Source organism: Mustela nivalis (assembly GCF_964662115.1).
Source record: "Mustela nivalis genome assembly, chromosome: 2".
Lineage (NCBI taxonomy): Eukaryota > Metazoa > Chordata > Mammalia > Carnivora > Mustelidae > Mustela > Mustela nivalis.
In genome coordinates, this window is record NC_139021.1 from 130,495,622 (window position 1) to 130,522,467 (window position 26,846).

Genomic DNA, 26,846 nt, shown 5'->3' on the forward strand with positions numbered 1-26,846 from the left:
TTGGTTAATGTATTAAGTTATGAAGTATGCTCCAGTTAATACTGAATACAGAATGTGTAGAATATGTAAAACCTAACTAATGTGCAATAAACTTAATTGAGAGTAATTATGTATGATGAAATGAACCATGAATTATCATATGGAGCATAGTTAAATTTAATTTAGCTTTTTAATGTATTATAGGTGAGCTTTTTAGTGTGTAATTTAAAAAGTCTGGTTGCAAAAAAAAATGTAATCCAATAATATTTGAAAAAAATCTTCCGCTTGTATTATGGGGTGATGGGAAACTTAAGCTTTTTTTGTTTTGTTTTTGTTTTGTTTTGTTTAGACTTGTTTTAAATATTTGATTCAGATGGGAATGTTTCAGCCTTTAACACTGTTCCCCTTGATGGGGTTATTTGTCCTTGGGTTAAAGGGTTGGAAATCGTGCCAAATGGGATAACATTGACGATGGACTACCAGGGGAGAAGCACAGGGGAGGCCTTCGTGCAGTTTGCTTCAAAGGAGATAGCAGAAAATGCTCTGGGGAAACACAAGGAAAGAATAGGGCACAGGTGGGGATGGAGAGTTTGGGATGGTGTTAAATTTTTATTTTTGGGGGTTGTGGGTCACTATTGCTTAATGGGGGGGTTACAATAACATTTTTCTGGGGTAGTTTAAAAGAATTGATAATTATCTAAATTTAACTTGAAAACTACAGATTTGGGTGGGGAATTAATGCTAATAGTTTGCTTAAATTAAAATTAGATTGTTTCCATTTCTCTGTAGGATGTTGATAAATGCTTTTGTATAATCAGCTGTTTTCTCTAAACACCTATCATGTACTAAAGGAAACAAGCTAAAAATATATTTATATTACATGAATTGTTTTCAAGTGACTAATTTGTCTATGTAAAACTTAAATATTAATTATTTAAGTTTGTAGGTATAAAAATGTTAATTTATGGTGTATTTAGGCAATTTAAATTGGGTTATGTATCTAGATGTAGAAAAACTTACTGAATTTTTGCCCAATATCTTACTTATTCTAATACATTTATGCTGAAACCTGTACCTTAAACATTTTTAAATAGGTATATTGAGATCTTCAGAAGTAGCAGGAGTGAAATCAAAGGATTTTATGATCCACCAAGAAGATTGCTGGGCCAGCGACCGGGACCATATGATAGACCGATAGGAGGAAGAGGGGGTTATTATGGAGCTGGGCGTGGAAGTATGTATGACAGAATGCGACGAGGAGGTGATGGATATGATGGTGGTATGTGTATCTAATGAACAAAGGTTCTGTTGTCATTTTCTTAATGTTCCTGACACTTTGTCAAGAAATACAGAAATGGCAGTAATTTCAGTACCTACTAGGTTTTAAAACCTGTTCATGAAAATAGCCAGCTATGGGACTTGATTGATGCACATATTTGCACCTATATAAGTTATACAGAAAGTAAAATGAAGATATTGGCATATTTTGACACTTTTTTTGTTTGACATCAGGATGAAAGTTAATTTTGATGTCCTAAATGTACTCTAGGATTTTTTTTTATTTCCACTGATTGTTACTAACTGCTGCTTTTTTTTTTTTTTTTTTTACGTGCACTGAGTTGGAAGTTGTAAACTTGTAAAAATAATATAACTAGACTACTTACCACAAAATGATTTTATAAAATCGTTTATAAAATTTATCTCTTAAAAATGTATTCATGTATTTTCTCATTAAATTACACAGGTTATGGAGGTTTTGATGACTATGGTGGCTATAATAACTATGGCTACGGAAATGATGGCTTTGACGACAGAATGAGAGATGGAAGAGGTAAACATATTAAAGACATACTCATTTTTAGGTGAATGTTAAATATTTTATACAACATTTAGTGGTGATAATTGGTGACTTCTATGAAATTGATAGATTGAGCATATTTCAGTGCATACCTGTGTGGGGCTTTATATAGATGTATACTTAAAGGTAAATTCTTGATTTTGATACTCATAACAACTCCTGAGATTAATTGGTCAAAGAAAAAGGTATAAATAAGAAAAGGTATGTATCAGGAGTAAGTTTGTTGAAATGCTTTACCACATGTTTCAGTGGATTATAATTGGACATTTTATTCTCTTAGGTATGGGAGGACATGGCTATGGTGGAGCTGGTGATGCAAGTTCAGGTTTTCATGGTGGTCATTTTGTACATATGAGAGGATTACCTTTTCGTGCAACTGAAAATGACATTGCTAATGTGAGTGATTTTAGTAATTTTATCAGTAATTTTTAATTTTTATCCTGGTATCTAATCTTGAAGTGTTCTTAATGTTCTCTTTTTCTTTATAGTTTTACGTCAAGTGCCTTTAATAGGGAAAAATATACACACTCTTACCTATACTGGTTAATGAATATTTTTTTGTCCATTGTATGCTGACTTACCTAGGATTCAAGGAAGTAGATTCATAAAATCCAGTTAAGAATTTAGGGAAAAGATTTATCAGCATAGAGTGTTGCCCTTTGAAAGTGGAAAATGTACAAAGTGAAAAAGGTTTAGTTGTTTGGTTCAGCTTTGTAGCTACAGAATGATTACAGTTAGGAGCTGTGAAAATAATGGGAATAGATGCTACTGCTTACTTAAAACTGGTTGGTTTCAAGTTGGTTAGAGTATCTGCGAACTTCAGCACATATGCATCTAGTCACACCCATTCATTTACCTATTGAGTAGTTGCAGTAGAGATCTAGGGACCTGCAAAGCCAGGACCAGTTACCTGGCTCTAAAAGAAATGTACCTGTAGATCTTACAGGGAACTCATTGGTCCTAAGTTTCAGGTACCTTTTAGGATCCCTTTAACCTGATTAACTTGTGATTTACAACTAAGTGATACATTTTAGGGGTATCCATGTACAGTTTGTGTCAATTTGTCAAATTCCACTGGTCTGAATCATAACACCTAAATTCTTTGCACATGTTTCTAAGTCTCTGGTTACCTGTTTATCCTTCAAACGATAATTGTGAAATACTTCCTTGGGAGGAGTAGGAACGGAGGACTTAATTCTCCTCCCTTTCGATGGTAGCGTATGAGATGTTTTCATTTGTTTAGAGTAAACTGTGCTCTGGGTTAGATCCCCTCCCCCATTATCACTTAGCTCTCCCGCCCCTTTCATTTAGCTTATTTTATTTTTTTATTTTTTAAAAAAGATTATAGGCATGTCTGGGTGGCTCAGTCAGTTGGGCAGCTGCCTTTGGCTCAGGTCGTGGTCCCGGTGTCCTAGGATCGAATCCTGCATCGGGCTCCTTGCTTGACTGGAAGCCTGCTTGTCACTCTGCCTGCCTGTGCTCGCTATCTTAAAAGAAAAGGTTATATTTATTTGTTTCATTCAGCTAGCAAGCAGAGGGAGAAACAGGCTACCTCATGAGCAGGGAGCCTGATGCAGGGCTCCGTCCCCGGACCCTGAGCTGAAGGCAGACGCTCAATCAAGTGAGCCACCCAGGTGCCCCTGACTGAGTTTATTTTAAAGAAATAATTTTTTTGCATTTTCCTCCATGTTTATGGTCCTAGAATGTTCGTAGTTGACTTGTTAGCTTTGCAATACAAGGCAGTAAAAAGATTTGTTTTAATGAATGAGGGAAAACCAAGGTGTATGGTGATTTAGTAAGTGTTTTCTCTTATTTAGTTCTTCTCACCACTGAATCCAATACGAGTGCATATTGATATTGGAGCTGATGGCAGAGCAACAGGAGAGGCAGATGTAGAGTTTGTGACACATGAAGATGCTGTAGCTGCCATGTCTAAAGATAAGAATAACATGCGTAAGTATCCTTGGCTTGCTATCTAGTTTCTTAGGTGTGAACTAGTTTATAAAATAACATTTGTAATTTCTCAAATGTAATATGCTACAAGGTTTTTAGGTAAGTAACCCTTGGTAGTCATTGGGACTGAAACCATATGGCCTCTAAAAAGTTAAGATTTCATTCGCGGCAAGGGGGCGGGGAGGGAGGTTGAAGAGTTAATTCATATTCAGTACTTAACAGGTTATCTAAGCTTAAGTCATTAAAGGGGGAAAATAGGTATATTACTAGCATGTTCTTGAGTTCCCATGCCATTTGCAAATTGGGACTTTTTAACCCATCCATCAAGTTAGTTGGCTGAGTTATTTCTGTATGCCATCAAACTGGTTTTAAATCATTAAATTTTACCCAAACCAGTGATTCGTAAACCTGGCTACACACAAATCACTTTGTAGTAATCTTTCATGGACATTATTTTCATGACATTATTTGAATTCATTTCTTTAGACGTGGAATGTATTTTAAGCAGCACAGTAACTGGTTCCGAAATAAGGAATCAGCCCTTTTATAGATAAGGGAATGGAGGCCCCAACCACATTTTACATTTAGCCTTGTACAATTTGAACAAAACATGGTAGGTTAGGTTTTAGCCTCTGGTGTTCATCTTATCACTGCACTAGGAAGTATGTAAATATATTCCCAGGTTAATACTAGCTTAATTAATAGCTAATTATCATTTTATTGATAAATTTTGATCCATCATTCCTTCCTTATTACTCTTTGTCTTAAAGAACATCGGTACATTGAACTCTTCTTGAATTCTACTCCTGGAGGCGGTTCTGGAATGGGAGGTTCTGGAATGGGAGGCTACGGCAGAGATGGAATGGGTAGGTAAAGTTTTTTAAATGAGCAGAGTTAACACATGTAGCAGTCAATCTCACTTTTTTTTTTCTTTTCTTTTTAAAGATAATCAGGGAGGTTATGGATCTGTTGGAAGAATGGGAATGGGTAACAATTACAGTGGAGGATATGGCACTCCTGATGGCTTGGGTGGTTATGGTAAGTGTCATTGGTTACTGTGGTTTGATAGGTTAGTCCCCATGTGTGTAGACACTTAAGTTCATGTATTATCATCAATGAAGTATGTACTGATAGTTTCTAACAAGTTGTTTTTGTTGTTTTTGTTTTTTAAGGCCGCGGTGGTGGAGGCAGTGGCGGTTACTATGGGCAAGGGGGCATGAGTGGAGGTGGATGGCGTGGCATGTATTAAAGCATAACCACCAACATAAAAGTCCTGACGATAGCGTCTGGTCTACTAGACTTTCTTACAGATTTAATTTCTTTTGTATTTTAAGAACTTTATAATGACTGAAGGAATGTGTTTTCAAAATATTATTTGGTAAAGCAACAGATTGTGATGGAAAAATCTGTTTTCTGTAGGTTTTATTTGTTGCATACTTTGACTTAAAAATAAATTTTTATATTCAAACCACTGATGTTGATACTTTTTATATACTAGTTATTCTTGAGGATGTGCTGCTTTCCTAAGATTTGGGTTGATGTATTTTACTATTAGCTCTACAAGTAGTAGTATAGTATAATTGTAGAGGACAATGGTTCACCTTTTCATAAACTACAAGTCTTATTAATAAGCAGACATCTGGAATAGAGCTTGGAAAATAGTGTAACTTTTTTTCTCCTGGACAGTACTGTAAATATAAAAACCTAAGGATGAGTGTAGGTGGCTTCAGGAGTGTAAATTCAGCTAATTTCTATTTTAGTCATTCTTTTCAAATGTCATTTATCAGGCATAGCTATAAAATGTTGAAGATCTTGAGGTACTTGGATTTCTGAATATTCATAATTGTGTTACCTGGGGATGAGAATGTTGGACGTTTAAAATTCTAGCCCTAGATTTTAGAATAAATTCACTCAGCACTTGACTGAAGTACCAAAAAAATGTTTCCAAAAAAGTGATAGTTGTAAGTTATCTCAAAATGTCTTAGACTAGCTTAAGATTCTCAGTGACATGAGAATCCAATAGAAGTACAAAAGCATTTACTGTGGAGTATAATTCTCACAGCTGTATTTTCAGTTTTTCTGCCCAGTATAGCATATGGTTTCTCAATAATTGTATAAATGATTAAACAAATATAAGAGACAAGTCCATGTGATAGTTTTAAAATGAGAGTCCTGGAAGTTGGATTTTGCATTTGATCTCTGGAGTTTTAGAGCCATTGTATTAAAAAATACTATGTGTAGCAAGGAAAAGGTGCTTTTTACTTTTAATCCCTTTGATCAATATGGCTTTTTTCCCCAAAATTGGCTAATGGATCAAAATGAAACCTGTCAATGTGAATTCATTTATTGACCTTGTTACTTGTTTTTGCTAGAAATGTTATTAATGTAATAAATATCAACGTGGGAGATAATAGTGTGGCCTCTGTCCTAGAATGATTTGTGTCGGTTACTGATTGTAAATCAGATTGGTGGACAATATTCTAAGGGAACATTAGACAGAGTGACACCTAAGGAGTGATTTCTACTGTTGCAGAAAGAAGAGGTTCCATAAGCTAACACAGCTATCTGCTAAAGCAGAGATCCATCTTAATGTTTGTACCCCTCATAAGTTAATCCACTTACATATTAGGCTAATACCACTTAACTTTTTTTTTTTTAAAGGATTGTATGTGATTTCCCAGGACCTGCTCTATTAAAATCTTTAAGTAGTAAAGTATAAAAAGTTATAAGTGCAAGTTGCCCTTTGAAGGGCTAATTTTTCATGTTTTATTTGGTTTATAAAATTCACATTTTAAAACATTGCAGAGTAGAAGAATTACAGTCACAATTCCTTGGCACTATGATACATAGCATTACTGTGGGTAGTACTGGCTAGACGAAGGAATGGTATGTGAAATTCATGAAGATAAATACTTTAAATGAGGGCAGATCTTGAAGATTAGAAAGTGTAGGTTCACAATACAAATGAAGTTTTACAACAAAATCCAACATTTAGTATAAATAGCTTTTAAATAAGAACCGAAACTAAATGAAGCAAAGTGTATTGGTATCATAAAAGCTTGACTACAAAAAGCCCAAAACCAGTGGTGATAAACAGGAGTTTTGAATAAGAAAGAATTTAACGGGGAACTGAAAATCATGGTTTATTTGTTGAATGAAACCCAGCTTTGGGATTTAAGCAAAATCACATTTTAAAGTGTGTATTAATAAGCACAGTAATAAAAAAACACAGTATTTGAAACTTCATAGTTGCTTATTCTCATTTTTAACAATCATAAAAATGTTAATCATCATCCCATCAGTACAAAACAGTTCAAGAATATAATTCTCTTGACAGCATTTCTGTCGGCATTCAAGAAAGACCACCTAAAAATCTGTACAGCAGGTTCTAACTGAAGACCTCAAAAGCTAACGGGATTTGGAGAAAATAAATCAAGTAAAATACTGATTTCATACTTTGGCAATTTAGAAAATTAAGCCCTAGTGAAAGTATATATACTCTGAGGAAAGGATCCTGCAGAATAAGTAACCCCATTTTAGGTGGGTGGGGGGCATGATTAATTTACTAAATGTAATGCTCCTAGGAGTAATCAAAGATTCCTATCTGACCTGTTTGAAAGGTTCACAGACTTAAAGTGCATGGCTAAAGTTAACACCAAAGGGGCGAAAAAGGATCTCCTAAGTGGTGATGCTATTCAAAGGATTAATGAGATGAGTAACCTTTTACATATTCTTGGTGTGCTACAAGAATGGTAAAATGGGATTAGTGTTTGACTCTTTCATGCTGGAAATAGACCATGTATTTTGTGGCAGGGCTGAGACCACATCTTCATCTGCTCAGGATCCTGGCTTAGAGGCATTCAGTATAGGGTGAATATTTCACTCTATACAGAACTGCAGTAGTGGATCACTACACTGTAATGCTTCCTAAAATCTACTGGAATGTAAATAGAATAAAATTTTTAATTACTCAAATTCCATCAAAGGCAAACTACTTTAGATTTCTCCTTTGATGCTTAGAGGAGGTGTTGAGCCCTCCCTCAAGTTTGGTGAGTCAGGTATAACGTGGAAAGATGTGTAAGTAATAATTTAAAGACTAGTTCAACTTCCTCTCAAAATAAGGAAAAAGTTGAGGTAAAATAATACCTCTTTATTTTTTTTTTTTTTTTAAAGATTTTATTTATTTATTTGACAGAGAGAAATCACAAGTAGGCAGAGAGGCAGGCAGAGAGAGAGAGGAGGAAGCAGGCTCCCTGCTGAGCAGAGAGCCCGATGCGGGACTCGATCCCAGGACCCTGAGATCATGACCTGAGCCGAAGGCAGCGGCTTAACCCCTGAGCCACCCAGGCGCCCCAAAATAATACCTCTTTAACCTACTATATCTGAAAATACCAATAAATACATTGATTAGAGGAAGACCAAAAGGAAATTTTTACAGGATAAAATATTGGCCTCTTCTAATGGAAAATGGACAAAGGAAGTGGGGCAGAAAGGACAAGTTATTAAGGATGAAACCTTAGCAAGCTAATGAAAAGACTGTTGAACTGGAATATTAATACTTGCAAATAGCTCAATGTATTTCTGATCTGAGAACAGTGATACTTTAAAGTGCATTAAGAAAATTACAGGCACCATCAAATACTTGACAATTTGCAGAGTAAAAGAATCTGAACCCCTATTTTTAAGAAGGCCTTTACACAATAAGGCAAATGTGTGTTAGCTCTGCTATCTGGCCTTTTTAGTGGTGTTACAAGTTACACAACTATTACATCAATTAGGAATTAACAAGTTATTTTAAAGCATGCCCTGTTGAATGTTCTTTTTGAATAACAATGAGCTATTCTACAGCTTCTAATTCCCATGTGCTGTATATGTGGAAGATAAAACTGGTACCAGTACGGTCTGAAAGCTGCTTAAGAAGGGCTGACTAAATACATCATGTACATGGTTCATACACTGACCATTCATTGTAGGTACTTTCATACACAAGGACTTAGTCTGGAGTCTTATGGCAAATTAGACGAGCATCTCTGGATCAGCAACGCGTGACAGGAATCACAAACCCGTACCGGCTTTGGTGAAGAAGGCAAAGGCAGTTCGTTGTCAGAGCAAGCGTTACAGAAAATTTCCCCACAATTTCTACAGTGGTGCTATTAAATGGAAAAATTAAAAAAAAAAAATTAGAAGTCATGTTTGCATCAAGTCCTTCAGACTCACTTCCTATTTCCCTTACCTTTCTCTTAGAAAGTGAGAATTCTGTTTCACAAAGTTTACAATGTGTTGCTTCCTTGTCTTTCAACCAAACCAGTCCCTAGAAGGAAGAAGCATGAAAATTAATGCTAAAGTTAACATTAAAAATTATACATGTGAACATTTTCAACCAAAAACCATCTAAGAATATAGAGATGACTTGGAAATGAGTCCTTTTCTTTGAGAGATACTGAAATAGTTGGGAGTATTAAGTATGTGTGGGATTTGCTTCAAAATAATCTGGGTGAGGGAGAAGGGATAGTTGAATATAAATACAAGAAAGGCCATATACTGTGAAATATTGAAACTGGCTAATGGGCTAGTTTTTTCTCTGTACAACTGTTTGGACATTGCCATTATCAAATGTTTAAAAACTTAATGGGGGGGGGGCGCCTGGGTGGCTCAGTGGGTTAAAGCCTCTGTCTTCGGCTCAGGTCATGATCCCAGGGTCCTGGAATTGAGCCCCACATCGGGCTTTCTGCTCAGCGGGGAGCCTGCTTCCCTTCCTCTCAATGCTTGCCTCTCTGTCTACCTGTGATCACTGTCAAATAAAATCTTAAAATTTATTAATGGGAATATTCTTTAAGGAAAAAGAGCCTTAGAGGTTATCTAGTCCAACAGCAAGGATACATTTTCACTATGAAATACATATGAGTTTGGCAATATGCATTCCATATACCACAGTCAGTCCTTAAAATCTGAAGAGAATTTGGAAATCACGTTAGAATTCATTATTTTAGAGGAGACTTCACCTTAAGTTTTACATGGCTATTAATTCCCTTAAATTCTATAACACATGTAATGGCTACTGTGTAGATGAGTAGAAATTGTATGTACTGTAAGTCATTAACAGGTGAGAACATGACTCCTGAAATTTCTAAATTGATCTTAGGTCGGATCTTAACCGACCTAAGATCCTGGCTAGGAACATTTTTTTCCCTACAAAAGCAGTTCTGTATAGAAGACCCAGGTGAAGGAAGTCTTCAGTGCTTCTGTTTAGTGCCATCACATGTACCATTTTAAAACAGACTAAGCCATGTTGCTGCTGCCAAAGAACCAAGTACAGCTGACCCTTGAACAAATGGGGATAAGGGGTGGCAGCTTCCACATCAACAAAAATCTGCATGTAACTCTTGACTCCCCCCAAAACTTTTCATTTAATAACTTGTTGACCAGAAGCCTTACCAGTAACAGTTAACATACATACTGTATATGCATTACATGTATTCATATACTATTGTATTCTTAAAATCAAGCTGGGGAGTGAGGGGCAGGGCCTGGATAGCTCATACCAGACACACACCAGTAAATAATCAAATGAACTGTAGAATTTCTTTAAAACTAAGATGGGGGACGCCTGGGTGGCTCAGTTGGTTAAGCAGCTGCCTTCGGCTCAGGTCATGATCCCAGCGTCCTGGGATCGAGTCCCACATCGGGCTCCTTGCTCAGCAGGGAGCCTGCTTCTCCCTCTGCCTCTGCCTGCCATTCTGTCTGCCTGTGCTCACTCTCTCCCCCTCTCTCTCTCTGATAAATAAAATAAAATAAAATAAAATAAACTTTAAAACTAAGATGGGACCTTAAAGATAATCCAATGCAACTTGTTGAATGCTATTAAAAAGGAAAGTAACTTCCCAAATGTCCAAAAGCCATCTAATGGAAGCAGCTTTGCTCCCTGCCAAGCTATACCTTAACGGATGGAGAGCCTGCTATGAAGCAAATTTCCAAGCAAAAGTAATCTTTCTGACATCAGGGCTTGGTCTTGAGAATTATTTTTTTAAGATTTTATTTGACAGAGATCGCAAGTAGGCAGAGAGGCAGGCAGAGGGAAGGAGGGGTAAGCAAGCTCCCTGCTGAGCAGAGAACCCAATGTAGGGCTCAATCCCAGGACCCTGAGATCATGACCTGAGCTGAAGGCAGAGGCTTTAACCCACTGAGCCACCCAGGTGCCCCGTCCAGAATGTTTACTTTTTTTTTTTTCTTTTAGAATTATTTATTTGGAAGAGTATATGTGTGTGGGGGGGGGTAGGAACAATGGTAGAGGGAAAGAAGCAGGCTCCACTGAGCCCAGAGCCCAATGCGGGGCTTGATCTCACAACCCCAAGATCACGACTCAAGCCAAATTCAATGAAAGTTTGATGCTTAACTGACTGAGCCACCCAGGCACCACTAGACTTTTTTTTTTTTTTCATTTGACTAAACTTACCCTTCCCGTCTCCCAAGGAGGAAAGCTATACAGTGCAGGGTAGGCCTAGTGTGTCAGCTGGAAGAGACCTCAGAGATCAGTACCTACAGCTCCCATTTTACAAACAGAAAAACCTGTCCAGAAGGTTAAACCTGTCCAGAAAGCTAAAGTTGCTTCCTCAAGGAAATAGCTGTTTTAAAGCAGAGTCAAAACTAGAAGGGAGCAAGCTATTCCTCTGTAAACATGGCTATTATTCTCTGCCTAATTCCAGAATGTCAGCGACCCACCCACACCGTGCCAAAAGGATAGAGGATCCTTCTCTGGAGAAACTCAGCTGCCTCAGAGAAAATTCCTGTAGATACTAACATAATTTGGAGAGAGTACCCAGCAGTTTGCTATTAACAGATTCTCTATGGTGAGGCCTACCAGTCTACAAAAACCCATTCCCATCTACCCAACCACCACCCACAGGGCTTTTCAAGATTTTTTGTGCCTTTACTGAAGTGGAATTTTCTGACATTTAAGGAATAACAGGCATGATGAGGTACTTAAGCCAAATAAACCCAGGAAGGAAATTCAGAAGGAAGAAAGGTGGTAGCAAAAGAAAAACTATAACGAATATCCTCAGAGAGAGAATGCAGGATGCCATTTTTAAAAAGAAAAATGAGTAAATAAAGGCCTGACTATTAAAAATACGGTAGAATTAAAAATTCTCCTAGAAAGCTGCACATGAATCTAACCAAACCTTTACATTTAACTTCCAGTTTACAGGCAGTAAGAGAACAGAGGAACAAGTTTAAAGTTACTGTGGGCCAGCAGATAAAATCCAGAATGTAAGAAACTCTGTAGGACAGCTATCCTAGACCATCAACTGGTCAACAGCAAGGACAAAAAAAATCCAGTCAAATATAAATCAATTTTCATACAGATCAAAACAGAGAACACATAATATTTTGTTGAAGACAGACATAAATGATAAAACTACAAAGAAAAACAAAATAATGATGAACACAAAATAGAGAATTATTAGTATAAGGAAGAGAATGTAATCAGGGAGCAAACATTCTATTATAAGCTAATCAGAGTATGCCAGTGTTATTTTTTTTTAAATAAGTGTTTAGTTTTTTTTTTAAGATTTTATTTATTAGAGAGAGAGAGCAAGTGTGAGAGACAGGATGAGAGAGAGAGGAAAGAAGGGGCACAGGGAGAGGGAGAAGCAGACTCTCCACTGAGCAGGGAGCCTGACACATGGCTCAATCCCAGGACCCTGAGATCATGACCTGGGCTGAAGGCAGAGGCTTTAACCCACTGAGCCACCCAGATGCCCTATGCTAGGGTTTTTAAGTTATATTTATACAGTTATATATATGGTATGTTTCATAATGAAAAAACTTTTACAGAACTTAAATGACAGTTGGGCAGACATCCCTACCCATCCAAAAAAATGTGAGAGCAAAATAAAACGCCTATACGCAGATGCACAAATTCTTAAAACCTTTGTCTTTTCAATTCCACATTTTCTAGGAAGCTACAGAAGGACGCATTTCCCAAAACAAGGGAGTAAGCCAAGAAAGACATTAAAGGGTTCAGGTAACAGGAACTCTAACATATAAGCGAATTCTAAAAATGGCAGCAAAGGAAAATATCAAGACGGGGGGTGACCAAATCTGACTGAAGCAGAAGAGTGAAGAACTCCACGAGGGGTGACTCCAAGGGAAAAAGAACCTGATTCATTTTGCCATAGGAAAGCTTTTTTTTTTTTTTTTAAATATTTTATTTATTTGAGAGAGCATGAATGAGAGAGAGCATAAGCAGGGTGAAGGGCAGAGGGAGAAGCAGACTCCCCACTGAGCAGGAAGCCCAATATGGAACTCAATCCCGGGACTCCAGGATCATGACCTGAGCCAAAGGCAGATGCTTAACTGACTGAGCCACCCAGGTGGTCCAACATGGGAAAAGCTTTAATCAAGAAGCATGTTAGGGAGGCACCTGGGCTTAGGTCATGATCCCAGAGTCCTGGGATTGAACCACGCATGGTGCTCTCTGCTAGGCAGGGAGCCTGCTTCTCTCTCTCTCTCTCTGCCTGCCTCTCTGCCTACTTGTGATCTCTGTCTGTCAAATAAATAAAAAAAATTTAAAAAAAAGAACCATGTTAGGGGCGTGCCTGGGTGGCTCAGTCGGTGGAGCATCTGACTCTTGGGTTTCCGCTTAAGTCATGACTGAGCCCCTTACTGAGCCCCGTGTTGGGGCTCTATGTTCAGTGTAGAGTCCGTTTGTCTCTCTCCTTCTGCCCATCCCCTCCCCTACTACCACACCCTCTCAATAAATCTTTTTTTTTTTTTTTAGATTTTAGATTTTATTTGTCAGAGAGAGCGCGGGCAGGGGGAATGACAGGCAGAGGGAGAAGCAAGCTACCCACTGAGCAAATAGTTTCATGCAGGACTTGATCCCAGGAACTGGGATCATGACCTGAGCTAAAGGCTTAATTGTCTGAGCCAGCCACCCAGGCATCCCTAAATAAATAAAGTCTTAAAAAAATAAAACATTATAAAAAGCATTTGTATAAAAAAGCTCAAATGCTCTAATACAAAACTTTATTTTTTAAAACTCAATTTAGTTAACATACAGTATAATAGGAGTTTCAGGGGAAAGGCAATTATTAATTCCAGAGGGAAAAAGAAATAGTTCAAGAAAGCAAGCATAATCACAATACACTACATGGCCCAGCAAAGAACAACATTTAAATAGTCAAAGAATGGAGAGTAAATGAATTACATGAAAACTTAATTACACTGGGAGGACAATGAAGAGCAAACAGACCAGGGTGAAAGTCAGCAAAATTTCTCATCCACCATCTTAACTAGGCTATAGATAGGTCTAAAATAGCTCTTAAATAAGTGAGCGAATAATATATACTGCCTATTATTTAGAAATAGGGGGCAAAGCCAGAAGAAACAACTAAAAGAACTGGAAGTAGCTCCCTTCAGGTGGCAGGAGCTAGGTTGGATAAGGGAGGGGGGTGAAGAACAGAAGACTGCTACCATTCTTTCTTAAAAATTCTTTCTAGCACTAATTGACTTTTTAAAGTATTTTCACGTAACACTGCTAAAAAAACAGGATGCGAAGCTGTGTGGTAGGAGGCAATCTCACTGAACTACTCAGAGAGAGACTATTTTGTATTGTAGAAGGGACTCTGTGTCCAGATGCATTCGGAACCATATACTCAAACACTGTACTAATCACTTTTCTCACATATTAACCTCAATATTCAAAGCAACCTGCAAAATCATATGCCCATTTCAGAAGCCATTCAGAAGAAGAAACAAACTCCATGAAGGTATGACTTGTTGCCAGTCAAACAGACCAGCACAGGAAATCAAGGACTCTTGAAGACAAGATTCATTATCAGGACATGCTGCACAGGAAGATAGAAAAAATTCTATAAAAGAAAGAACAAAAACCATATGATACTCTCAATAGATGCTGAAAAAATTCTTTCCAAGGCCATTTCCAACATGATTACTGACTGATTCTAGAGATGTAACAGGGAAGAGTTGGATCCCCATCATCCCGGACACCTGTCTGGGGCGTGTGCCTCTATAATCCTGGGATTCAGGAACAGTACCTTAGGTTGATACAGGGCTTTACCTTCTATTGGAGACACACATATATCCCTACTTTCCTACTTGAGAAAGAGTTTCTACTCACCTGCAATGCTTTGTTGGCTTCTTTTATATCTTCTATTTTAAGTTTTGATCTGAAAAGATTACAAATGGGTCCGTGTGTCAGTAAATATATTAAACACAGAACATCTAGCAACTCATTCAGGTACTGGTTTTTCATAGGATATAAAATTGTATATACTAAATGATTCTAATGATCTTCTTTGACTAGTGGGATTATATTTTATATTTTCCTGTATTTTCAAAAAGAAAAATGTCCTTTTTAAATTTAAAAAATTGCTTTAGCAAAAGAATATTGGCATTTTCATGTGGCTATGACAATATCAGTAATAGCATTTACTGTAAGCTCACAGTGAACGAGACATGTTATATGACCTTTGCATGTATATGCTCATTTAATCTTCAAAAAAAGCCCTAACCAGTTTTTTTTAAGATTTTATTTATTTATTCATGAGAGACAGAGAGAGAGAGGGAGGCAGAGGCAGAGGCAGAAGCAGGCTCCCTGGGACTTGATCCCAGGACCCAGGGATCATGACCTGAGTCAAAGGCAGAGGCTTAACCAACTGAGCCACCCAGGCACCCCCAAAACCCACCTATTTTTTTGAAGATCAACCAGAGGCAGCTAGGTGGCTCAGTCTGCCTTCGGCACAGGTCATGATCCTGGGGTCTTGGGATCGAGTCTGGCATCTGGCTCCCTGCTCTTCAGGGAAACTGCTTCTCCCTCTCCCACTGCCCTTGCTTGTGTTCCCTCTCTGGCTGTCTCTCTTTGTCAAATAAATAAATAAAGTCTTAAGAAAAAAAAAAAGATTAATCAGTATCGATAAAGTGAAGCCTGATGAGGTTTCATTACTCATAACAGGTCACCGAGGCAGTAACTGGGGAAGCCAGGATTCAAACTCTGTTCTTTGTGATGCTAAAGCCCACGCTAGCCATTATACACGCTATTTCTCTACCAGATGCAAAAGAACGGTAAGAGTGGGAATATTAAGGAAAATACAATTATGTATTTTCAAAAGGTGAAAAGTATCACATCAATAAACTTGCAAATTATAAATAACACTATTTATCTGTGATCCTACTACCCAGAGAGGATAATCTGCATGTTGGTGAGTGTGTGTATATTTTATTTTTATTTATTTATTTTAAAAGATTTTACTTATTTATTTGACAGACAGAGATCACAAGTAGGCAGAGAGGCAGGCAGAGAGAAAGGAGGAAGCAGGCTCCCTGCTGAGCAGAGAACCTGATGCGGGGCTGGATCCCAGGACCCTGGGATCATGACCTGAGCTGAAGGCAGAGGCATTAACCCACTGAGCCACCCAGGTGCCCCGAGTATGTGTATATTTTAAAAATTTATTTAAATTCATTTACTTAACATATAGCATATTTCTGGTTTCAGAGGTAGAGGTCTGTGATTCATCAGTCTTATGTAACCTCTAGCACTCATTACATCATCTGCCTCCTTAATGCCCATCACTCAGTAACCCCATCCACCTGAGTATGTGTATATTTTAAATGGAATCACCATTTATATAGTTTTCCATAAACAGCTCTTTTCAGGTAATCATAGATCTTGAAAGGCCGAGAGCTATTGGCTTGTCGTTAAGCATCTGCCACATCATTATGGTAAAATGGTTACATGGAAGACAATGAAAAATATAAAGTAGTTTATATCATCATCTACTGTGGAACTTTCAACTTATTTCAAATTTCTCACCACAAAAATTGTTCATTAAAATTGGAATGACCTGGGGCACCTGGGTGGCTCAGTGGGTTAAGCTGCTGCCTTCAGCTCAGGTCATGATCTCAGGGTCCTGGGATCGAGTCCCGCATCGGGCTCTCTGCTAAGCGGGGAGCCTGCTTCCCTCTCTCTCTCTCTGCCTTCCTCTCCGACTACTTGTGATTTCTCTCTGTCAAATAAATAAATAAAATCTTTAAAAAAAAAAAATTGGAATGACCAAAATATTTGTATTCTTTTTCATAGGAAAACTACTTAAAAATGAAATTACTGGATCAAAAGATATATAAAGTCTCTGCTCCTGAAGCAGAACAGTAGGAAATGGCTTCATACTACTAGTGTTCCTTGTTCCAAGACATAAAAACAAAATGTAGTTTTTTTTAAAGTTCTTTTATTTGTTCTTAAATTTTTTATTTTTTTAAAGATTTTGTTTATTTATTTGACAGAGAGAGAGACAGAGAGAGTTGGAACACAAGCAGGGGGAGTGGGAGAGGGAGAAGCAGGCTTCCCAATGAGCAGGGAGCCCGATGCGGAGCTCGATCCCAGGACCCTGGGAACATGACCCGAGCCGAAAGCAGACACTTAATGACTGAGCCACCCAGGCGCCCCAAAATGTAGTTTTTTTAAATCTAGTTCATATTTCTACAGTAGGAAAAATCAATGTAAAACTACAGAGATTAAAAATACAACACAAAATTTTCTTGTCTATATTCGCATCTACAAAATGTAGCCGAAAAAAATGGATGCTGGAGAGAATAATGGTCAAAATAGTAACTGTGCTACACAGAAAACCAGAATATGGAATGAAAGTAGCTTAATGGCATTTGCTACAGAAACGGTTATGAAAATTCACTGGCATTGGTATATTTCTGGGTAAAATGCCTTTAATTACAAATAGGGACACAGCTAATATTGCCCCCTCTGATATGAACTGCCATACTACCCTAAAGAAAGGAATAGCAGCCACAGTTCGAGTAAGCAAAATATACCAGAACATCTCCTCTCTGCAGGGAGGAAACAGAGGTCCATATTATTCATTTTAATTAGCTTTTATTTAGAAATATTTAATTGTGTAAAAATATATTCAACCGTGGCATGAAAACAGCAGAGAGAAGGGTCAAGATAAAACATGAGGCTGTAATAAATGTGACACAATTGATGATGACACTACAGGAAAAATATCCATAAATGATACAACCTCTGATAATCCTGAAACCTCTGCTTTGAGGAGGAAAAAAAAAAAAAATCCGTCATTTTCTTTATGTGGAAAGAATCTGTTTTACAGAATACTGTTTGCAAGAGTCCAGGAAATTTGTTTTTCCAAACTAAAAATTCTTGTTGGAATTTAAGCTTTGATGAGTGTAAGAGAAAAGCTGATTATCATCCTTCATATATTTTTAACTCAGTCACTCTAACACACACACAGTAGTTTAGGTTCTCTTCCTTGAATATTCCATCCTAATATTTCATGTTCCACATTTTCTTCAAATATGAACAGCTCATTTTCATTTTGTTTAATCCTCAAATTATTCTCTCCATAACATAACTGATTTAGAATAACACTTAAAACCTTTCAAAATTTCTCAAAAATTCTTTTTAAGAATCCTTTAATAAGAAATAAGAGTAAATACTTCATTAGTGAAAGTATTTTTCTAGTTAAAATTAACCATTTACATTTAAAATCACAGATTCAGAAACTGGAGCAGTAGAAAGTAATTTTCATATCCAACCTCATCTGACATGAAAACGGATATTCTGGTTGTGATAATGCAAAGGTACTGTGCTAGAGGCTTTCACATGCTTATTCTCAGTTAATTAGAAAAAGCACCCTTTGGGGATTTTATAACTCTCCATTTTACAAATGTGGAAGTGGGCTTAGAGGTATTAAATAACCCTAAGTCACAAAGCTAGTAAATGGTAGAGGAATCCTTATTCCTGTGAGTGATACTAATGAATACTAATTTGTAAGTTTAATCATAACTTGAAAACACAGTCTTGGGGGGGCGCCTAGTTGGCTCTGTCATTAAGCGTCTGCCTTCGGCTCAGGTCATGATCCCAGGGTCCTGGGATCAAGCTCTACATCAGGCTCCCTGCTTGGGGAAGGGGGGTGTGGGGGGAGGAAGCCTGCTTCTCCCTCTCCCACTCCCCATACTTGTGTCCCCTCTCTCGTTGTCTCTCTCTGTCAAGTAAATAAAAATCTTAAAAAAAAAAAAAAAAAAGTCTTGAATGGTTCTTTCCAAAACCTAAATTTTCCCTTTTAATAAAATTAAATATGGTTCATATTATGGGGAGGATAAAGGTTATTTGAACCATAATATGAACCATATTTAATTTTAAATAAATTAAATAATACATTTTAAATAATACCCAAATGGTCTATATAAAGCCTAAAGGCTCCTGGGAAATTAGAAGCAAAGATTAAAAAGTACTGATCCAATCTCAGTCCCTCCTCAACTAATTTTTAAAAAGATCTTTAAAAAGATACCCATTCATCACCCCGTGTATTAGGGAAGAATTTGATATCTTATAATCACAGGAGCAGGAGGATGAAGAGGAAGAATAAAAGCGTTTCACAGATAATCTGCTGTGGTATATAGGAGACTTCATAGGGGCCACTGGTCCTCCTCCAGCTTTGATAAATTATTCTCACCACTTAAGAGGACTATGGTTAAGAAAGGATAAAACGAGGCGGGGAACGAAAGCAAAGGGTAAAAGGAGTTCTGACTCAAAGCTCACCCTACGCATGTCTTAGGCACTATGGACCCAGAAACAGCAGAGGAAAACTAACAATCTCTGCCATAACAATTCAAAGATTAACAAGGAAAAAAACCTCATAAATGAAGTAAAAAGACAAATGGAAGATGTACAATGTGTACAATTCTTAAAATCCCCTAAGAAAGGCACACCTGGGTGGCTAAGTGGGTTAAGCCTCTGCCTTGGCTCAGGTCATGATCTCAGGGTCCTGGGATGGAGCCCAGCATCGGGCTCTCTGCTCAGCAGGGAGCCTGCTTCCCCCACTCTCTCTCTGCCTGCCTCTCTGCCTACTTGTGATCTCTGTCTGTCAAATAAATAAATAAATCTTTACAAAAAAAAAAAAAAAATCCCCTAATGGGGTACCTGGGTGGCTCAGTGGGTTAAAGCCTCTGCCTTCAGCTCAGGTCATGGTCTCAGGGTCCTGGGATCGAGACCCCCTGCTTGCCTCTCTGCCTACTTGTGATATCTGTCTGTCAAATAAATAAATAAAATCTTTTAAATAAATAAATAATAAAAAAAATTTTTAAAGATCCCCTAAGAAAAAGAGCAACCAAAAATATGCACAGGAGATGAACAGGCAGTAAGCTATGAATACAAATGGGACACAGATAGATACAGATGATCAGGAGCACCTGGCTGGCTTCACCCCTGGAGCATGCATCACTTGATCTCAGGGTCATGGGTTTGAGCCCCTCATTGAGCATAGAGATGACTTAAGTAGATAAATACAGATGGTCAACTGTGGTTATGGTTTAAAAAAATACAAAACAAGATTTCCAACTATCAGACTGGCAAAAGCATTTTCTCCTACTAATTTTAGCTATATTGAAGGGGTCTAAGACTGGAAATAGAGGATGATTTGGCACTACAGAATTTCACAGAGCACATTCCTTTTTTTTTTTTTTTAAAGATTTTATTTGTTTATTTGGCAGAGAGGGATCACATTTAGGCATCGAGGCAGGCAGAGAGAGTGAGGGCCTTGATCCCAGGACCCTGAGATCATGACCTGAGCCTAAGGCAGAGGCTTAACCCACTGAGCCACCCAGATGCCGTATAGAGCACATTCTTTTTGGCCCAGCAATCACCTCTAGGAACGTACTCTTTAGATATACTCACTGAAGTATATCAAGATATATCCACACACACATACAATATCATTTATAAAAGAAAAAAAAATTAGGAAGTTTAAATTATAGCACACCCATCCTATGAACACCTTGATGTACTGATATGGAAAAACCTCTAATATATTCTAAAGTAAAAAAAGAAATTCACAAACTTCAGAAGAACATGCAGATAGCAGTAACAGAGGCATTAGGCATGTGTAAAAAAAACTTGGTAAAAAAAAAAAAAAACTTAGTCAAAATAACCCTTGAAAATTCCTTAAATAGCCCATAAATAGACCCTCAACTCTATGTTCAACTAATGGGACGCCTGGGTGGCTCAGTTGATTAAGCAGCTGCCTTCAGCTCAGGTCATGATCCCAGCGTCCTGGGATCGAGTCCCACATCAGGCTCCTTGCTCAGCGGGGAGCCTGCTTCTCCCTCTGCCTACCATTCTGCCTGCCTGTGCTTGCTCTCTCCCCCCATCTCTCTGATAAATAAATAAAAAAAAACCTTTAAAAAAAAAAAAAAGAAAAAAGAAAAAAAGATACTCTCTTCAACAAATGGTGTGGGGGAAATGAAACCGGACCTTCACCTTCCACCACACACAAAAATAGACTCAAAATGGATGAAAGACCTAAATGTGAAACAGGAATCCCTCAAAATCCTTGAGGAGAACATAGGCAGCAACCTCTTCAACCTCAGCCACAGCAACTCTTTCCTAGACATATTGCCAAAGGCAAGGAAAGCAAGGGCAAAAATGAACTACTGGGCCTTCATCAAGATAAAAAGCTTTTACAAACAGCAAAGAAAAAAATAGTGCACAAAACCAAAAGACAACAAACAGAATGGGAGAAAATATCTGCAAATGACATATCAGATAATGGGCTAGTATCCAAAATTTACAAAGAAACTTCTCAAACTCAACACCCAAAGAACAAAGATTCCAATCAAGAAATGGGCAGAGGACAGGAACAGACATTTCTGCAAAGAAGACATCCAGATGGCAAACAGACCCATGAAAAAGTGCTCCACATCACTTGGTATCAGGGAAATACAAATCAAAGCCACAGTAAGATACCACCTTTCACCGGTCAGAATAGCTAAAACTAACAAGTCAGGAAACGAGAGTTGTTGGCAAGGATGCAGAGAAAGGGGAACCCTCCTACACTGTTGGTGGGAATGCAAGCTGGTGCAGCCAAGCTGGTGGAAACCAGTATGGAAGTTCCTCAAAAAGTTGAAAATAGAGCTACCCTATGACCCAGCAAATTGCACTATTGGGTATTTTACCCCAAAGATACAAATGTAGTGACCCAAAGGGGCACATGCACCTGAATGTTTATAGCAGCAATGTCCACAATAGCCAAACTATGGAAAGAACCTAGATGTCCATCAACAGATGAATGGGTAAAGAAGATGTGAGATACACACACACACACATATACACACACAGGAATACTACGCAGTCTTCAAAAAAACTGAAATCTTGCCATTTGCAACGACATGGATGGAATTAGAGTATTATCCTAAGCGAAATAAGTCATTCAGAGAAAGACAATTATCATAGGATCTCACAGATATGAGGACTCTGAGAAACAAGACTGATCATAGAGGAAGAGAGGGGGGAAAAAATGAAACAATATGAAACCAGAGAGGGAGACAAACCATAAGAGACTCTTAATCTCAGGAAACAAGCTGAGGGCTGCTGGAGTGGAGGGAGGTGGGAGAGATGGGGTGGCTGGGTGATGGACACTGGGGAGGGTATGTGCTACGGTGAGCACTGTGAATTGTCTAAGACTGATGATTCACAGACCTGTATCCCTGAAACAAGTAATGCATTACATGTTAATAAAAAAAAAAAAAGCCCATAAAGTTCAGTATAGATTTTGAATATATCCAACCTTAAGCAGTAATTTTCATGCAAACCAAAATTTGATAAACAATGAACTAGACTAAAGGAAAAAGGGGGAAAAAGTGAATTCAGAGGTGCCCAGTTGGCTCAGTTGGTAGAGCATGTGGTTCTGTTTTAAGTAGGCTCCATACTGGGCCTACTCAATGCAGGGCTTGAACTCACAATTCTGAGATCAAAACCTGAGCCAGGATCAAGAGATGGACACTCAACTGACCAAGCCCTTGATCTCAGGGTTATAGGTTCAGTACATTGAGTATAGAGATTACTTAAAATCTTAAATTTAAAAAAAATGAGGAACTAGAGTGTATCATGCTAATTGAGGTCACTCAGAGAAAGACAAATACCATATGATTCACTCATGTGTGGAATATAAGAAACAAAACAGATGTACAAAGGGGAAGGGGAGGAAAAAATAAGAACAGAGAGGGAGGCAAACCATAAAAGACTCTCTAGTTAAGAGAGCAAACCGTGCGTTGCTGGAGGGGAGGTGAGTGGGGGATGGGCTAAATGGGTGATGGGTAGTAAGGAGGGCACTTACTTGGATGAGCACTGGGGGTTATATGTTAAGTGATGAATCACTAAGTTCAACTCCTGAAACCAATACTACATTATATGTTAACTTGAACTTAAATAAAATTTAAAAGTGAATTTAGCTATCTGAACAATAAAATGATCATGCCTTAAAAAATAAATTAATAAAAAATGATCATGGCTTTAATAAACCATACAGTCTTTAGCATCATATGGGAGATGGGTGGAAAATAATACACATTCCCCTTTTACTATCCTAATCTGTTTTAATATTAACCCTTTATGATCTTAAATGTAAGTATTATTTTTATTGTGTGATTGTACATTGCTGAGTCCTTGGCACTTGGAATAGTACCCGACATGTAATACAACCTTAGAATTTGTCAAATGAATAAATGAGAAATAAAGTAATAAGCGCTTAGCATAAGGTCAAAGTGCTCACTAGGTGAATGCCACATTAGAATTGAAATCTTGCTTACTAGACTCATAATGTAAATTGTTCTTTGAATTTATAGAAACAAAAATAGCTTTCCCTTTTTTTTAAAGCCAACTCTATCCCCAATGTGAAATTCAAACTCACAACCTGACCCTGAGATCAAGAGTCACATGCTCTACTGACTGGGCCAGCCTGGCACCCCAGTAGCTTTATCTTTTTGAGAACCTGTATTTCCTTTTGTGGTTTTAGTGAACTACTCTTTTCTATGGCCTTGGCAATTGCTTTCGAATTTTTTTTAAGATTTTATTTATTTATTTGACAGAGAGAGAGAGACCACAAGTAAGCAGAGAGACAGGCAGAGGGGTAGGGGGAAGCAGGCCCCCTGAAATCGTGACCTGAGCCGAAGGCAGAGTAATTTCACTGAGCCACCCGCTGAGCCACCCAGGGGCCCCGGTCTCGAGATTTCTTAATCTCATCTTTAGCAGTGAAGTCTCCATTCCAGTTAGGATTTCTATTGAGTTTGTTACAAATGATATATATGTACATATATATGACTAATCTATATGATGAGATGTTCACATATGAATTTGCTATGAGGTTCAACTTTGAGGACTGATACTTGGGAGAGGGAGGAAATTGTGCTATTTGAATTTTTAATCACATAAAACATCAAAGGGAGTTATATAGGTGTTAAGATTATGGGCACTACAGCTTTCTTTTGTTTTTCCGTAGTTTGTTTTTGTTTTTTAACATGTCAGTGATACTTTCAATCTAAACTAAACCTTCCAGGGCTCATCCCAGATACTTGGGAATATGTTCAATCAGGGCACAAGGACGAAGCTCCTAACCCCAAACACAGACCACGTGGAACAAGGAGGAAGGTGAGAAAGACAGAACACTGTTGCTCCTTCCTGTCTTTCTAGCAACCCAGTAACACCTGAATGCGGCAGAACCAACCACATTGCATGAAGTTAAGCCCCAACTCTAGCATAAAACTCTCCACTTCTCACGTTAGCTCCTTCTCAAAACAGTCTGAAAACGATCTCTCCAGATATTTTGGAAATTTGATTTCTCTCGTTCTGGGGAAAATATACTAAATGAACTTTTGAATTCTCTAATTTGAATAAATTAAATAAGAGTCTTTTTAAGTGTCTAAAGCTACAATGTATTAAACTGAACCTAACTTTTGTTTATCTTTAAGGTTTTTTATTTTTTATTTTTTTAAGATTTTATTTATTTATTTGACAGAGAGATCACAAGTAGGCAGAGAGGCAGGCAGAGAGGGAAGCAGGCTCCCTGCCAAGCAAAGGGCCTGATGCAGGGCTCGATCCCAGGACCCTGAGATCAGGACCTGAGCCAAAGGCAGAGGCTTAACCCACTGAGCCACCCACGCACCCCAAGATTTTTTATTTTAATAGTTCATATCTTTCTTTCTATATTTAAACTCTTCTGCCTACTTGGTTTGGCACACTCCTACCTTTAAAAAAGTCAACGACTACATAGATGAAGGAAAAAAAGAGAAATTACTCGCTAAGTTTGTTGCCAAGTTCTTGAAGAGCTTGCTCCTGTTCATGATATATTTTTTTCAACTGCTGATTTTCATCCTGGATGTTAAGGAACTCCTTCAAAACAATAAAAGACAGAAAATGCAATTTAAAAGAAATAAACAAGAAATTCCCCACCATTTACATACTAATAATTAGGAACATATCCTTTAGCTTTTTATAAAAAACAGGACTCTATGTCCAAGCTCTCTCATAGCTATGCCATCAACTATCACCTATTTTCCATTCATTTAAACTCTACTAGTTTTCTTTTTTTTTAAGACTTATCTTGGGGTGCCTGGGTGGCTCAGTGGGTTAAAACCTCTGCCTTTGGCTCAGGTCATGATCTCAGGGTCCTGGGATCGAGCCCCACTTCGGGCTCTCTGCTCGGCGGGGAGCCTGCCTCCCCCCACCCCCCACCGCCTGCCTTTCTGCCTGCGTATGATCTCTCTCTGTCAAATAAATAAATAAATATCTTAAAAAAAAAAAAAAAAAAAAGAAAGAAAGAAAGAAAGACTTATTTCGGGTGAAGGGAAGAACAGAAGGAATCTCAAGCTGGAGCCTAGTAGAGGGCTCAGGGCTCAATTCCATGACCCTGAGATCATGACTTGAGCTGAAACCAAAAGTCAGATGCTCAGCTGACTGAGTCACCCAGGTGGCACATGATTTTTTTTTTTTTTTTTTTTAAAGAAAACTCTCGACCCAAGATGGGGCTTGAACTCATGAATCTAGCCAGGCACCCCTTCTTATTGGTATTTTTAAATACAACCAGTATATTCTGCCTCTTTAGTATAAATATAAATTATGATTTCTTTTTTTATTAAAGATTTTATTTATTTATTTGACACACAGGTGGAGATTACAAAATAGGCAGAGAGGCAGGCAGAGAGAGAGGGGGAGGCAGGCTCCCTGCTGAGCAGAGAGCCTGATGCGGAGGCTCAATCCCAGGACCCTGAGATCAGGCAGAGGCCTGAGCCACCCAGGTGCCCCTCTCTTTTTGAGTAACTTAGTTTTCAAAGATACAATTTTTAAAGTTTTACCACCATTTACTTTTTTAAGATCAATGATTTGTTGGGTCTCATTTCGAAGGTGAGATAAGGCATCTTTCTCCTTTTGAAGATCTTCCTGCAAAGTCTGTCTCCATTCCTTCTCAATCTTCAAATCAGTTTCCAGCTGCACCCTTAAAGGACAAACACACGGAAATTTAGTGCTATTTCTCACAGAACAGCAGTCTGCTTTCTTTAATAACATCATCTGTTTTATTATTTTCAGCAGCACAGGGTTTTCTGATCCCAACTTATCAATATATTTGCCAACCACAAAAATTCCTGGCTAAACAATAATTTGTCACTTCTTATTTCTGTGTACATAAATGCTATATGAGCAGAGAAAATGCCTGGAAGTATATACCACACTATTAACACTGGTTGTGTCTTGGAGGAATGAAAAAAAGGAGAAAAATGTGAAGTTTTAATTATTTACATTTCTATGCCATGTGCAAAATTTTACAATGAACTCTTGCTCTATGAATTTCAGCAATCACTAAACCAGTTAAACATTAGTCACAGAAAAATCAACCCTGGTATAGAGTGCTACTTTACAGATTGCTTCCAGGACAGAGCTAAGCCCCAAGAGACACCTGAGGAAAACCCATACTGCTCAGAAATGCCAATTCACATTTCAAAGTGCTACCTCATCATTCTAACAGGTGCTATCTGGCAAAACAAAAGTAGTCAAATTCCTACATTTTAAGATACCAAGAAGAAATCATTTTGAAAATTATTGCTCACAGGTAGGTATAACAGATGAGGCATAAACAATGCTACAATTTCTAATACCTTAAATTTCACTTATTTATTTTTTAAGATTTTATTTATTTATATGACACAGAGAGAGAGACAGAGCCAAAAGCAGGGGAAGCAG

At 37.9% G+C, this 26,846-nt stretch overlaps 2 protein-coding genes across 22 annotated transcripts in view; one reads left to right on the plus strand and one right to left on the minus strand.

The window, feature by feature from the left end:
• The window catches only part of HNRNPH3 (heterogeneous nuclear ribonucleoprotein H3), a 39,131-nt gene extending 33,873 nt beyond the window's left edge, over positions 1–5,258 (plus strand). For 4 of the 15 annotated variants that reach the window (XM_082714911.1, XM_082714904.1, XM_082714917.1 and 1 more), the window contains exons 3-10: positions 416–554; positions 1,074–1,258; positions 1,724–1,810; positions 2,118–2,233; positions 3,655–3,790; positions 4,561–4,656; positions 4,736–4,828; positions 4,963–5,258. In XM_082714911.1, the coding sequence (XP_082571037.1) occupies positions 416–554; positions 1,074–1,258; positions 1,724–1,810; positions 2,118–2,233; positions 3,655–3,790; positions 4,561–4,656; positions 4,736–4,828; positions 4,963–5,039 (929 nt within the window). In that variant the 3' untranslated portion in view covers positions 5,040–5,258. The remainder of the gene's footprint in view (positions 1–415; positions 555–1,073; positions 1,259–1,723; positions 1,811–2,117; positions 2,234–3,654; positions 3,791–4,560; positions 4,657–4,735; positions 4,829–4,962) is intronic. The other 11 variants (XM_082714915.1, XM_082714914.1, XM_082714913.1 and 8 more) reach the window with 3 other exon arrangements.
• A 1,258-nt stretch (positions 5,259–6,516) lies between these two features.
• RUFY2 (RUN and FYVE domain containing 2) overlaps positions 6,517–26,846 on the minus strand; it is a 56,775-nt gene continuing 36,445 nt past the window's right edge. For 5 of the 7 annotated variants that reach the window (XM_082714792.1, XM_082714791.1, XM_082714789.1 and 2 more), the window contains 6 exons: positions 25,974–26,103; positions 24,907–25,001; positions 14,931–14,979; positions 9,024–9,101; positions 8,155–8,940; positions 6,517–7,936 (listed from right to left, as the gene is read on the minus strand). In XM_082714792.1, the coding sequence (XP_082570918.1) occupies positions 8,797–8,940; positions 9,024–9,101; positions 14,931–14,979; positions 24,907–25,001; positions 25,974–26,103 (496 nt within the window). In that variant the 3' untranslated portion in view covers positions 6,517–7,936; positions 8,155–8,796. Of the gene's footprint in view, positions 7,937–8,154; positions 9,102–14,930; positions 14,980–24,906; positions 25,002–25,973; positions 26,104–26,846 lie in introns of all 7 variants that reach the window. The other 2 variants (XM_082714787.1, XM_082714790.1) reach the window with 1 other exon arrangement.